General features: G+C 35.1%; 2 protein-coding genes and 1 non-coding gene across 3 annotated transcripts in view; 1 reads left to right on the top strand and 2 right to left on the bottom strand.

Moving 5' to 3' along the window:
• LOC112515300 (SAL1 phosphatase) overlaps window positions 1-3,495 on the top strand; it is a 6,208-nt gene extending 2,713 nt beyond the window's left edge. Inside the window, exons 5-8 of the mRNA XM_025122028.1 lie at window positions 200-410; window positions 1,219-1,317; window positions 2,230-2,383; window positions 3,172-3,495. Coding sequence (XP_024977796.1) covers window positions 200-410; window positions 1,219-1,317; window positions 2,230-2,383; window positions 3,172-3,338 — 631 coding nt within the window. The 3' untranslated portion in view covers window positions 3,339-3,495. The remainder of the gene's footprint in view (window positions 1-199; window positions 411-1,218; window positions 1,318-2,229; window positions 2,384-3,171) is intronic.
• A 4,655-nt stretch (window positions 3,496-8,150) lies between these two features.
• LOC112515160 (uncharacterized protein At2g29880-like) lies at window positions 8,151-9,446 on the bottom strand. The gene is made up of 4 exons (XM_025121836.1): window positions 9,347-9,446; window positions 9,228-9,243; window positions 8,794-8,863; window positions 8,151-8,705 (listed from the first exon to the last, which is right to left on the bottom strand). The coding sequence occupies exons 1-4, from the start codon at window positions 9,444-9,446 to the stop codon at window positions 8,151-8,153; spliced, it is 741 nt and encodes a 246-aa protein (XP_024977604.1).
• A 1,277-nt stretch (window positions 9,447-10,723) lies between these two features.
• On the bottom strand, window positions 10,724-10,795 carry TRNAD-GUC. The gene has a single exon. It is a non-coding gene; the product is annotated as a tRNA-Asp (tRNA).
• Window positions 10,796-12,590: the final 1,795 nt, after the last annotated feature.

The following is a 12,590-nucleotide window of genomic DNA, read 5'->3' as shown; positions in this document are numbered from 1 at the left end:
AGTGTTTTTGCTGTAAAGGTTACGTGTAAAAATGTGGTCTCACGGGTCTCACGAAAACAGGCTGGTCTCACGTGAACCCAACCCTATATATATATATATATATATATATATACATATATATATATATACACACACACATATGTTAGTTTTATGATGGAGAGATTTTCATTTTGTCAAGAATGTATTTTTTTGGATGCAGTTTCTTAAGAGGTGACCAATATGCGATAGCATTAGGTCTGCTAGACGAAGGGAAAGTCGTGTTAGGTGTCCTCGCATGCCCAAATCTCCCACTAGAATCCATTGGGAGCCTTAAAGATCAACATGCTCTCGGTAAAGCAGGATGTTTGTTCTCTGCACAACTCTCTTGTGGAACATACATGGAGTCTCTAGATGGCTCGCCACCCGTCAAGGTACAAAACTTAATGCCTCATCTTACGTAGCTAATCTTGTTCCAAGATGGTGTAAAATTTGGTGTAAACAATAATTCTTCACCAACCCGTTACACCATTTTCAAACACCGAATTGAATATTCCAAGTATATTTCATTTTCCTAAATTATATAGATTTTCAATCATGGCCTTATATTTATTAGTTGCTTACAAATTCGACCCATAATTTTTTTTTGGTACAATAACTTTATAAATATGTTACTGTCTTAAATTTTTAACAGTAAGTAAGTTTGAAGCATACAAAATGAAATTTATTATACATCGTAAGTCAATATATATATATATATATATTTTGTAATTTGTAATATAATATCAACAAATATTATAACTAAAAACCATTTACAATCAAATGAACTAAAATTACATAAATATGAAACTTGAAGTACCATTTTGTAATAAAAATAGTTTAACACAAAATTGATGTAAATGAATAATATAACACGAAATGTGGTGTAATACTATTCACCAACACCAAAATGGTGTAAGAATTGTGTTGGGTTGTAATGGAATGATGTTGAAAATGCGATTTGGTGTTGAGTTTGAGAAGCTCTTAGAATAATTTAGTGGTGTTGAGTTGGAGAAGCTCTTAGAATAATTTAGTGGTGAGGTTTCCTGGCAGACTTTTCGCAGAAACAACTGCTTTACTCTTTGGGGTAGAGGTCAAGTTTGCGTACCTCTGGATGGGATATGCGGGCTTGTTTGGTTGGGGTAAGGTTTAAGAATATATGTATAATGGCGGCAACATCAGTTTTTTTTGCTTGTCCCTCAGGTGCATGTTAGCGACACGGAAAATCCAGAAGACGCATCCTTCTTCGAATCATATGAAGCTGCACATTCATCTCATAGTTTATCTGGTGCTATAGCGAAGGTACCTTTGCTAGTTTATATGAAAATGGGGAAATCATGAGTAAAAATATATTTGGTTACATTCTCACATTTTTTGCCCACTGGCTCTATTTTTGGGCCAAAAACGCTAGAGAATTGACCGGTGTGTCCTCAAGATTAAGAAATGTTGGTGCTCATCAACCACAAGGGTGGTGCCTGATTGGTTTGAGCTTGGCTCCAAAGGTCAAAAGTACCAGGAGGTCATATCCAAGGAGGAATAAAAATCCCCTTATGGCCACGGAGGTTCAAATACGATGACTCCGGGCTATCTGCAAAGCAGGTGGTCGCCCTGGGATTAGTCGGCTCGCATAGCGAGTTGGATATCCAGGTTAATCAAAAAAAAATGTTGGTGCTCATCAAGGGCAAATATGTCAACTTTTCTGCCGGTAAGTAGACCGATAGGAAAAAAGAATGATCAGGACATGAGATACATTAGGCAAATAATATTATTATGGTTCGAGAGACAATAACAGTATCTACTCGGACAGTACAGTGGCAGTGTGTTGAATCAGCAGTAGTCAGTAAGTGTCTTTTTTATGGGCGCTTTATTCTGGCTCCGCTTAGAAAAGGTCAAGCAGTCCACAATGAAAAAGGCACTTAGTTTTAAAAATATGTACTTATTACACTTTTTAATTAACTAAATGACAATTTCACTCTTATTAATAATGGAGGAAACAATAAATTTCTCCATCTCATAATTAAGGGCAGCACTTATCTTGGGACAAACTAAAATAGAAATGTGGACACTTATTTTGGAACAGAGGGAGTAAATAACTTTTAAAGTACATTGGCCAACTTATTTTACTCTCAAACTAACATTTACTTGCTGCTGTGAAAAGGCATGAAACTGGTACCCGAGGTTGATGAAGTGATGTTTGCTTTCTTCTTTTTCTAGAAACTGGGCGTTAAAGCACCGCCAGTTAGAATAGACAGCCAGGCAAAATACGGTGCATTGTCAAGAGGAGATGGTGCAATATATTTACGATTCCCAAATAAAGGATACCGTGAGAAGATATGGGACCATGCTGCCGGATATATCGTTATTGCAGGTACATTTCACTTCTCTTTCAAATGTTGCTTTAACCACTAGAGGTTTGTATGACCGTTTAAATTCAGGATTAGTCAAGGTGTGTGCAAGATGGCTGGCCGGACACAGACTTATTAGAAAAAGGCTTACTTTAAAAACTTACCTTTCCATAAACATTTGCCCTTAATGACTATAACATCATTTTAAGAAAGGCAAACGAGTCAAATCATTTTAGTATTTGTTTAGTAGGTAATTTCTAGTGGGTAAAACTTGTTTTAGTATTTTTTTTCCTAGAAAAGAATGACTGTTCAGGTTGCCAAGCGGTTAAGAAGGTTGTAGTAAACCACAAGGGTGGTGCCTAATTGGTTTGAGCTTGGCTCCAAAGATCAACAGTATCAGGAGGTCGCAGGTTCAAATCCAAGGAGGAATAAAAATCCCCTTGTGGCCACGGAGGTTCAAATGCGGTGACTCCGGGCTATTTGCAAAGCAGGTGGTCGCCCTGGGATTAGTCAGCTCGCATAGCGGGTTGGATATCCAGGTTAATCAAAAAAAATAAGAAGGTTGTAGTATGAGTGAGGGTATAGCGCAAACCCTTTTTCTACAACATTTGCCCTCTGATCCCATTTTCTGGCCGAACACCGAAAGCCATTAATAGGTTTATTTAGGAGAATACAGATTTAAGAACTCCTCAGCCTAACAGAAGAATGCCTCCAAAGACCTGTCAGAAGGTTCTTCTCCTAAATAACGCGAGTAAACTAGTGAAATCATGTTTTCGTTTTTGAGCTAACATTAAATTGTTTTGAATTACAGAAGCCGGGGGTGTTGCATCGGATGCTGGTGGGAAGCCTTTAGACTTTTCGAAAGGAAGATATCTCGATCTCGACACGGGCATCATTGTTACGAATCAGAAACTAATGCCAGCTCTCTTGAAGGCAGTTCAAGATTCACTCAAGGAACAAGCTTTACCATCACTCTAAATCTTGACAAAATTTCTTGTTAAATTGTGGACAAAGTTGTGCTAATTCTACTGATGTGCATGAATAGTTGCTGAATCATCTTCTTGTATTTCATCATCCTCAAATCATGTTCGTGAAAATTTTTAAATTCTTAATATAAACTTTGTACCCTTCAGGATTACAGTTGTTGGAGTTCTACATCAGCTATACGTCAAACTTATTTTTATATATATAGGGCTTAATGAAATGAGAACTCTAGAATTTGTGAGATATGTGACATGCATTGTGAACCACTAATTTGAAATATTTATATTATTTAAAAAATAAATAAAAAGGTAATTTAGGGGCCGTTTACCTAAATGATTACCGTGTAAGCGTTTATCGTTAGGAGTCAACACTATAATTTATTTTACCGGGAAAGATTATAGTACATCAAAATAGTATCATATGCAACAATTATCCGGTAAGCGCTTACACGGGTAAGAGTCGTCACCCTCACTTACCGAGTAAGACTCTTTATCTTTATTATTGTTCTCATCGCGTAAGATTTTTGACCCTTGTCATGTTCATCCGGTAAGGAAAGGTATCTGGTAAGCACTTTTCGGATAAACGTTTAGTAAATGGCACCTTAGTCAATTTATAAATACATCTAGTTAATTTTTTTATTCTCATAAATAAGAAATCTATAACTTTCAAAAATAAGATATCCATAACCCTTAAAATAAAACATTAATTGTTCACAATGTGTGTTCAAGTCTTGACATAATACCTTAAGGAATCTTTAGTGCTTTTTTTTTCATCTTTTGTTCTTAGTGTCATTGTGTCACATTGTGTTCACAAAATGATTACAATGTGTAAGAAAATAGGTGATCACTGTACGTAAAAAAAAATTGGTGGTCACAAGTCGAGTCTTGTTACGGGTTACAATATCATTTTCATCCAACTTGTTTCAATACACCCATTTGTGTTTATAACAGTTTTGTTGGATGGACGAGGGATAAGATATCAGACTTTGTTTCTATCAAACTCCGCGAGTTCTTCTTGCATAGCGCTGACCCAACTTGAGTCACTAATAGCCTCACTGATTTTCTTGGGTTCAACTAGAGAGAGAAAGTTGACAAATAAACAGATATTACCTGGACCATGTCGAGTCTGAATACATGTATTTGGATCACCAAGAATTTGATCGATGGGATGATTCTTCGTCCATTGTTGAGCTGGTACATGACTTGAGTTATCAGCTTCTGAGATAGGTGGCTCATATATAGAGGATGAGGCTTCAGCAAGAGATTCTTCAACATTCATTTGAATTGCTAAACGAGCCTCAGGTAAGGAATCGTTTACTGAGAGAGGTTCAATGACTGAAGGATCAATATTTGAAGTAGAAAGTGGCAAATGACTAATGGGAATGGCAGAGATCCCTAAAGAGGATTCAGCTCCGTTATTTGTCATGTCGGGGATAATATCTGGATCATCATCAGCTTCTTGTTGATCAACGTTTGATTGATTGTTGAATGAAGCTTCAGGTTCTCTAATGTGGGATATCATCCATCTGTCTAACTCTTCTTCATCGTCAAAGATGAGTTTAGAGTTAGCTTATCGAGATTCATCAAAAGTGACATGAATAGTATCTTCTATGGTTTATCTTCTTTTGTTGAAATATTCTGAAGACTTTGGATACTAAAGAATATTCAAGAAAGATTCATTCATCAGCTTTAGGGTCGAACTTTCCAAGATTATCTCTGTTGTTTAAGATATAGCAGGTACAACCAAAGATATATAGAAAGCTAAGAGTGGATTTCTACCATAAAAAAGTTCATAGATTGTCTTCTTGAATCTCTTAACAATCAGCGATCGGTTTTGAGTAAAACAAACAATGTTGACAACTTTAGCCCAAAATTGAGTAGGGAGACGAGATTTGCTGAGCATTGTTCGAGCGGATTCAATTATCATTCAATTTCTTCTTTCAACGACTCTGTTTTATTGTGGAGTTCTCACAGCTGAGAAATTGTCAGAAATTCACTTGTTCTCAAAGAAGTTTTCAATAGTACTATTTTTAAATTCAGTACCATGATCACTTCTTATTGAACACACAGTGAGGTTGTTCAGTGCTTCTTAGAGCATTTTCAGCAAATTCTTTAAAATGGAAAAAATGAATATTTTAGGCATATTTTGCTCCAACAGACATAAGAGAAAAAGAGTGATATTCTCCAAATTTAGAGAATTCCTCAAAAATGATTACAATGAGAGAGAAACATTTTTTATTATATTAACACCAATAAGAATCCTTATTGTTAAATGTTTATGAGAGATAAATAATATTGGTACAAATTATTTTGCTTATATAATTAATGTTTTAATTTCCAAAAATAATCTGTTGGAGATAAATATAAATACTTTTGGAGATTCTGAGTTTTAGTTCTCCATTTTGGAAAATTTGTTGGAGATACTCTTATGATATATGATAAGCACATAAAATTAGGATATAATCCCTCCGTCTCAAAATAAGTCTCTACATTTCTATTTATGTTTGTTCCAAAATAAGTGTCCACTTTCAAAAGCAAATTACCAAATTCTCAAAATTCACCCTTAATTAATGCACAATTATACAAGAGTTGTGAAGAGAAAAAAAATTAAATAAGGGTAAAGATGTCATTTGGTTCACAAAAACTGTAATAATAATGCATGTCTAAAATTGTGTGTCATTTCAATTGTGGACACTTATTTTGAGACAGAGAGAATATTGTTCAATATTTCTAGAAACATCTAACAGTTTAATTGTTTTTGTTATGATGTCCTATAAACACAACCTGATAAAATTTGTTCGCACATGAAGTTATGCACTTTTGATGGTGCTCGTGATAAATGAATCCAATCAAATTCTATATATCTATCTGTATTAGCAAAATTTAAAACAAGATAATTTAAAATTCAATATTTAAAATCAAAATATGTTATATTACTAATTAAACTTTAATAAATAAAGAAGTCGGTAAGGTACAATATTATCGTGATATACGACTTTTAATATCACGTACCAAGTTTAGATAGTAAGGTACTATCAACTAATTGAATTGATACTAACTAAATTAATACCAATTGAACTGATATGATTAACATTTATCTTTGATATAAAATTAACACCCCACCTTACCCTTGAAATTTTCCAAAAGTTTCTCCTTTTACAAACACCTCACAGACTCGGGTGCTGTTTGGTAAGAGCTTAATGGGTTGTATAATGGATATGGCTTATTCACACAACCATATCTAACTGTTCAGACTGGGCTTATTCGATCAGCTGATGGGTGATTCACTCAACTTGAAAAACCCTTCTCCTATAGACTCATCCATTAAATTGCATTAATTTTCCCCAACTACCCATCTCCCCAACTACTCACATTAAACTCCTATACATGGCTCCTTCCCCATCGACGCTCCTCCCATCTACACGCCTCCTCCACATCTAGCTTCTAGCCCTCCGTTGTCACCGGCATTCGACTGGTTCCAGCCCTCGCCGGGTGTTGATCTTCCAACCTTATTGTCAAAGAAACCCACACCTGAAGAAATATCCCTCAACAGGTCTGGTATAGTGGCAACTATAGAAGTTTGATATTGGGGACTTAGCACAAAGGCTTGGAAATCATCGACAAATCATTTTTCTTTCTTTCTTCTGTGCTTCCTCATCCATTTTGGGTTTTAAGTTAATGAGGTATGTATGAATCAACAAATGTGTTTTGTATTGATTATTGGTGCTTTTTATAAATTCTTATGTTTATGCATTGTTTTTCTTTTGTTATTGTCTATGTTGATAGGAAGAAGAAATCTGATTGGGAACTTGGGATAACGAACAAGAAATTAATTTTTTTTGTTAATGAAAAATCTAAAAAATGGAAGAGATAAAATGATCGTTTATATTATTCAGACAGTTTATTCAACACTACAACCGAACAACAATTTATCTGTTATTGTTATCATGCAGACAACTTTATCCATACAAGTTTTAGTAGAAACCGAACTGAACAAACCCTGACATTGGTTGCGTGTGTTTTTCATAAATTAAATGAGTAAAGATCTAAAGGAAAAAAGGGATATAGAGTAAGTAAACCACAAATTTGGTCAATGTGGTTTGTCAAAAATAAAACTTTATATTCCTATAGTTTTGAAATTAAAGATGATTATCATGGTTTATGTCTGGATTTGATTCATTCCTCTAAAGGTCGTTAAATTTATTTTGTTAAATGAGGGACACTTTGGTTCTTCTATTAATTTTTTGTCTGTTATCGAATCAAAAACCACAGAGACTAAAATTATAAAATCGATTTTGATTTTGGGTAAAAGACAAAGATGAGGGTACGTTTGGTTTGCAGGAATGTTTCTGAGGGATTTGGATTCTCAGGAGGGATTTGGATTCCATGGGATTTGGATTGGATTGGATTTAAAATCCATTCATGTGTTTGGTTTGCAGGATTTGGATTGGATTTGAAATCCATTCCTCTATTTGGTTTGTAGGATTTGGATTTAGATTTTTTTTTTGTAATTATTTAAATCACCAAATCTCTTTCATTTTCTTAAATCTATCTATTTAACCAACAAACCTAAAAATTTAACAATCAAACTTTTTCATCCAAAATGCATATTTAATCAACAAACATTTTCATCCAAAATACATATTTAATCAACAAAACATTTTCATCCAAAATACATATTTAACCACCAAACTCGGTAATCCAAAATACATATTTAACCACCAAACTCGGTAATCCAAAATACAAATTTAACTACCAACTTGTTCTTTCAAAACCACACATTTACCCACCAAATTCCAAAACGTGTTCACCTATTTGCTTCATTTAAAACCCAATCGACATAAGCTTCCCTATCCGCTTCTTGCAAATCCCAAAACGTGTTCACCTTTTCAGGATCGTCTCTTATCAATGAATTTGCTTTAAACTTCACCCGTTGGGCCAACGTCTGCATTTTTGATATCTCAGAAGTGATCATCGAACGTTTCTTATCAAGTTCGTCTTCTCGTTCTACACCCCTGTTAAGTTTGTTCACCATTTTCTCCAAAGTTTCCCCAAGTTTACTAACCGCATTACTAAATCCATCAGCCATGGGATCTACTCGACGTTTTCTCTTCTTACGACGCACAGTTGAAGTTTCTTCAGATTGCATATTTGCATTCCCACCTTGAACATTGCTAGTTGCCATTACGTCATCGGACTCGTCATTCATGTGTTGTGTTTGATCTTCTATACGCATCTCCTGTTCCGCCTCAACAAAATCTCTTGCTCTATTTCCTGTGGCACGATCTTTTCCGAATATAATACAAAGATCCTCATAAAAAGGATACGGTTTGTTCTTCCATTTTCCCGCCCTTTTATGGACCTATTTCATAATAGAATAACATAAATATACATATAACTATGATTATATATTATGCAAATATAAATAGCAAGTTCTTTTTAGCATGTACCTGAAGATACGCCTCCCAAACTTGGTCTTCCGCAACGACACAATGCTTCACACTATCGTATCCGAAGCCACTAATATATGAACCATTTATCATGTCATGCACAACAGTCTAATCTTTCTTCATTATTTTTAACTTTGATTCAATGTGTGGTTTCTCTAAAATCCCGGAGCCCGGCAATGATTCTTTTAACGATTGTTCAAGAAATGTTAAATAACCCGATTTAAAGCCATTATCGGCTTTAAATGCTCCCGTATTCACCATAGTAAGTAAAGCTTCAACGAGTTTTGTTTCTTCAATATTCGTCCAAACTCGATAATTTCTATTTTGACTCGTCATACCTACAAACATAAATGAATCAAAAGTATAACGACATTTAATTATCAATGTCCAAACTCCATAATTTCTATTACAAACAAACATTAGATTTAACAAACATGACAAGTATGAGTCCTACAAACATAAATGAATCATACAAATTAATTGGTAGCATTCCAAGAAGCAAACATAGATTGTGCTAAATTGTCCCTAAATGTCGTCCAATCATTTGAAGTACCAACAACATTTATATTATCTCCGTCTTCGACTCCATGGTCTCCGGTTCCCTCATCCACTTCACCGTCATTGTCAAGTAGATTTACTGGCATTTCTTGCATTATAAAATGGTGGAGGAGACAACATGCCATGATGATCCTAACTTTTTGTTCAATAGGATAATACGAGTTATCTCGTAAGATTGTCCACCTCGCCTTCAACATACCGAAACATCGTTTAATAACATTCCTCGCCGATGAATGCTTCATATTGAAAAATTCTTTGGCAGTGGTTGGTTGGTGTCCATCACGCCAATCATTTTAATGATATCTTTGACCCCTATAAGGAGCTAAGAAACCCTCTCCATTTGTGTATCCAGCATCAACCAAGTAATAACCTAGTAATAGATAAGTTAATAAACCATCAAAACTTAACTTGTTAATATATAGTAAACTATCAAAAACTATACCCGGTCTTGGAACTTTTAATTCATGAGGCCTAAGAAGGGCATCTCGAAGCACTCGACCATCAGCAGCCGACCCCTCCCATCCCGGTAAGACATATATAAATTGCATATCTTGTGAGCACACCCCTAGCACATTTGTCGCAATTTCATTTTTTCTTGTTCTATATCTAGGTTTGTCTTCTTCTGGAACTATACATTTTATGTAGGTTCCCTCCAAATTCATTCCATTCCTGCAAATCAAACGCACCCTAAATGTTCATCATTTAACAGACGACGGAGAAAACGAGCAAACCTGGACGTTTTTATAAATCACAATGGTCATCTTGTAACTATCAAAACTCGAGGGCAAAAGGTGTTATTTTTTACAACCAATAGGGACCAAATTGTTGTGGTTTAATCAAAAATATATATTCTGGAATCAGATTAATAGATACTGCCATAGAAGGATCACGAAGCTTCTTCATGTTTGGTAGCCATGATCGATCTGAACGAGCCATCTTGAAAAAGGAAAGTAAAAGTGTAAAACTCTCAAATTGACGTGAGCGATGGGTGTCGCCGGATCTAGCTGTTCTAATAGCCTGTTTGAGCCCAAAAGCAATTAGGCTTTCGAGAACAAGAACGAACTAAGAGTAGACATGGAAAACGATGAGGTTTTCAGCGGTGGAAGACGGCACGAGGCAGGCGGTGTCGGAGGACTCAACAAGGGTGTACGTTGGTCGGTGGGATTGACGGCAAGCCATAGGAAGAAGCCGAGGGTAAAGAGGGAATTAACATTAACGATGCCGTCCAGCGCCATAAGATGGATGGTGGTGCTCTTTAGTTTATGGCGGCCGGTGGCCGACGCAGTGGCGGTGGTCATCCGGTTGATAGCAGCTGCGGATTTTAAAAAAAATTAGTTGGAATTGGAGGGGGTGATGGAGACTTAAAAAACGACGCCGTTGCCGGGGATCGAACCCGGGTCACCCGCGTGACAGGCGGGAATACTTACCACTATACTACAACGACTGATGTGCATGATTTTTTATTTTTCTAATTTTTAATTTTAAACAAATATAAAATAATATTTATTACTTGACCCGACGGGATGTCTATAGGTGAGGCTGTAAACGATCCAAACGAACACGAACATAGGCGTGTTCATATTCGTTCGTTTAACTTAATCGAACAAACGAACGAACACGAATGGTAAACGAACGAAAATCTTTGTGTTCGTGTTCGTTCGTTTAGAAATAAGGTGTGTTTGTGTTCGTGTTTGTGTTCGTTCATTAACATGTTAAACGAACAAAAACGAACAGGCTAAACGAACATAAATAAATATTATTTGAATTCAAGGTAAATAAATAAAAGATTATATATTAAAATTTAAAATATAAACGAACATAAACGAACGAAGACTCTTGTTCATGTTCGTTCGTTTAACTAAACAAACAAAAAAATTGTTCATGTTCGTTCATTTATTAAATAAACGAACCTCACGTCGAATGGTTCACGAACGATTTGCTAAACGTTCGGTTCGTTTGCAGCCCTATCGATATGATAGGAGGACATGGGTATTTATGTCTATAAAAGTATTTCTATAAGATATTAAATAATAATAAATAAGTCATAATTTAATTTTAATATTTTAAGTTTGTGCTCGATTAAAAGGTGATTTTTGATTCTCATTGATCCTTGTCTTCTTTCCTATTTTTCGATGAAGAATTGGTGGTATTATGACCGGGGTGCAAAACATGTTGGCAAGATGAAGATCTTTAGGATTCAGACCTAATCGGTCTTCCAACCTCCCAATCCTTGAAATGGTTCTTCCATAACCATTCGTTTTGTATGGACTAGTAATCAGTAAAAAGAACAGGGATTACATGCATCAGTTGGATTATTATCCGTAACTGATTTCTTTTTCAATTCGTTAATATACTAACAAGTTCCAAATGGCCATATCCAGTGTGCAAACAAGTCTTTGATTGCAACGACACATACTATTTAATGGTGTCATCTCACTACTACTTTTTCCTCGTATTATAGCGACATCTGACTTATGTATATTATTATATACCAAAGTTCTTGTTTTAGATTGAAAATTTATATAATTTGTTGTTACGTCTTTTCTGATAGTTGTTATTGGTCCCTTAATGTAACTGATATTTGTAAAAGATTGAAGGTTTGCATAAGCTAACTTAAACTCAGGATCGTCGTACAACAGGAGTCAAGGGGGTCGTGCACCCTTGACGGCCACTGCCTCTTCCGGTAGAGGCCAACACTGACGGGTGAGATTAGGGATGCCTTCGGTGGCACTATCAGAGCGAGTCTTCAGTGACACTAGTTAAGTGATTCCTTTAGTTGCACTCGTCATTGAGTCACTGATGTCAATCTGTGAGTGTTTCTCACTGATGCTAAACGATGAATGTACTCATTGACACTAACGTATGAAAATTTGAATTTATACCAAGTAAATTTTATGAAAACCAAGCCCGTAATAGGGTCGAAATATTACGTATGTACTCAATTAATGAATTATGTTTCATTTTAACGTACATATGTATTTCTTAATAAAATACGTTTATCACCGCAAATTCTTTTTTATTTTGTCTACTTATATTCTCATAAAGATAAAATCCAAATTTAATGAGAATCCATCTTTCATATTTATATTTCTCTCTCATTTTTATTTTTAGTTAACATGTATTCGACACATTAATTGTTGAAACTTTTTTTCCTTCCATTTTTTAGTTATTTTTAAATATTTTTAACACATTAAATTGTTAAAAAATTTCATTTTTAAATTTAAATAATCAATATATAT

Source organism: Cynara cardunculus (genome assembly GCF_001531365.2).
Source record: "Cynara cardunculus var. scolymus isolate 2C chromosome LG 7, CcrdV1, whole genome shotgun sequence".
NCBI classification, from domain to species: Eukaryota; Viridiplantae; Streptophyta; class Magnoliopsida; order Asterales; family Asteraceae; genus Cynara; species Cynara cardunculus.
This window is presented reverse-complemented; position numbering and strand designations above follow the sequence as displayed.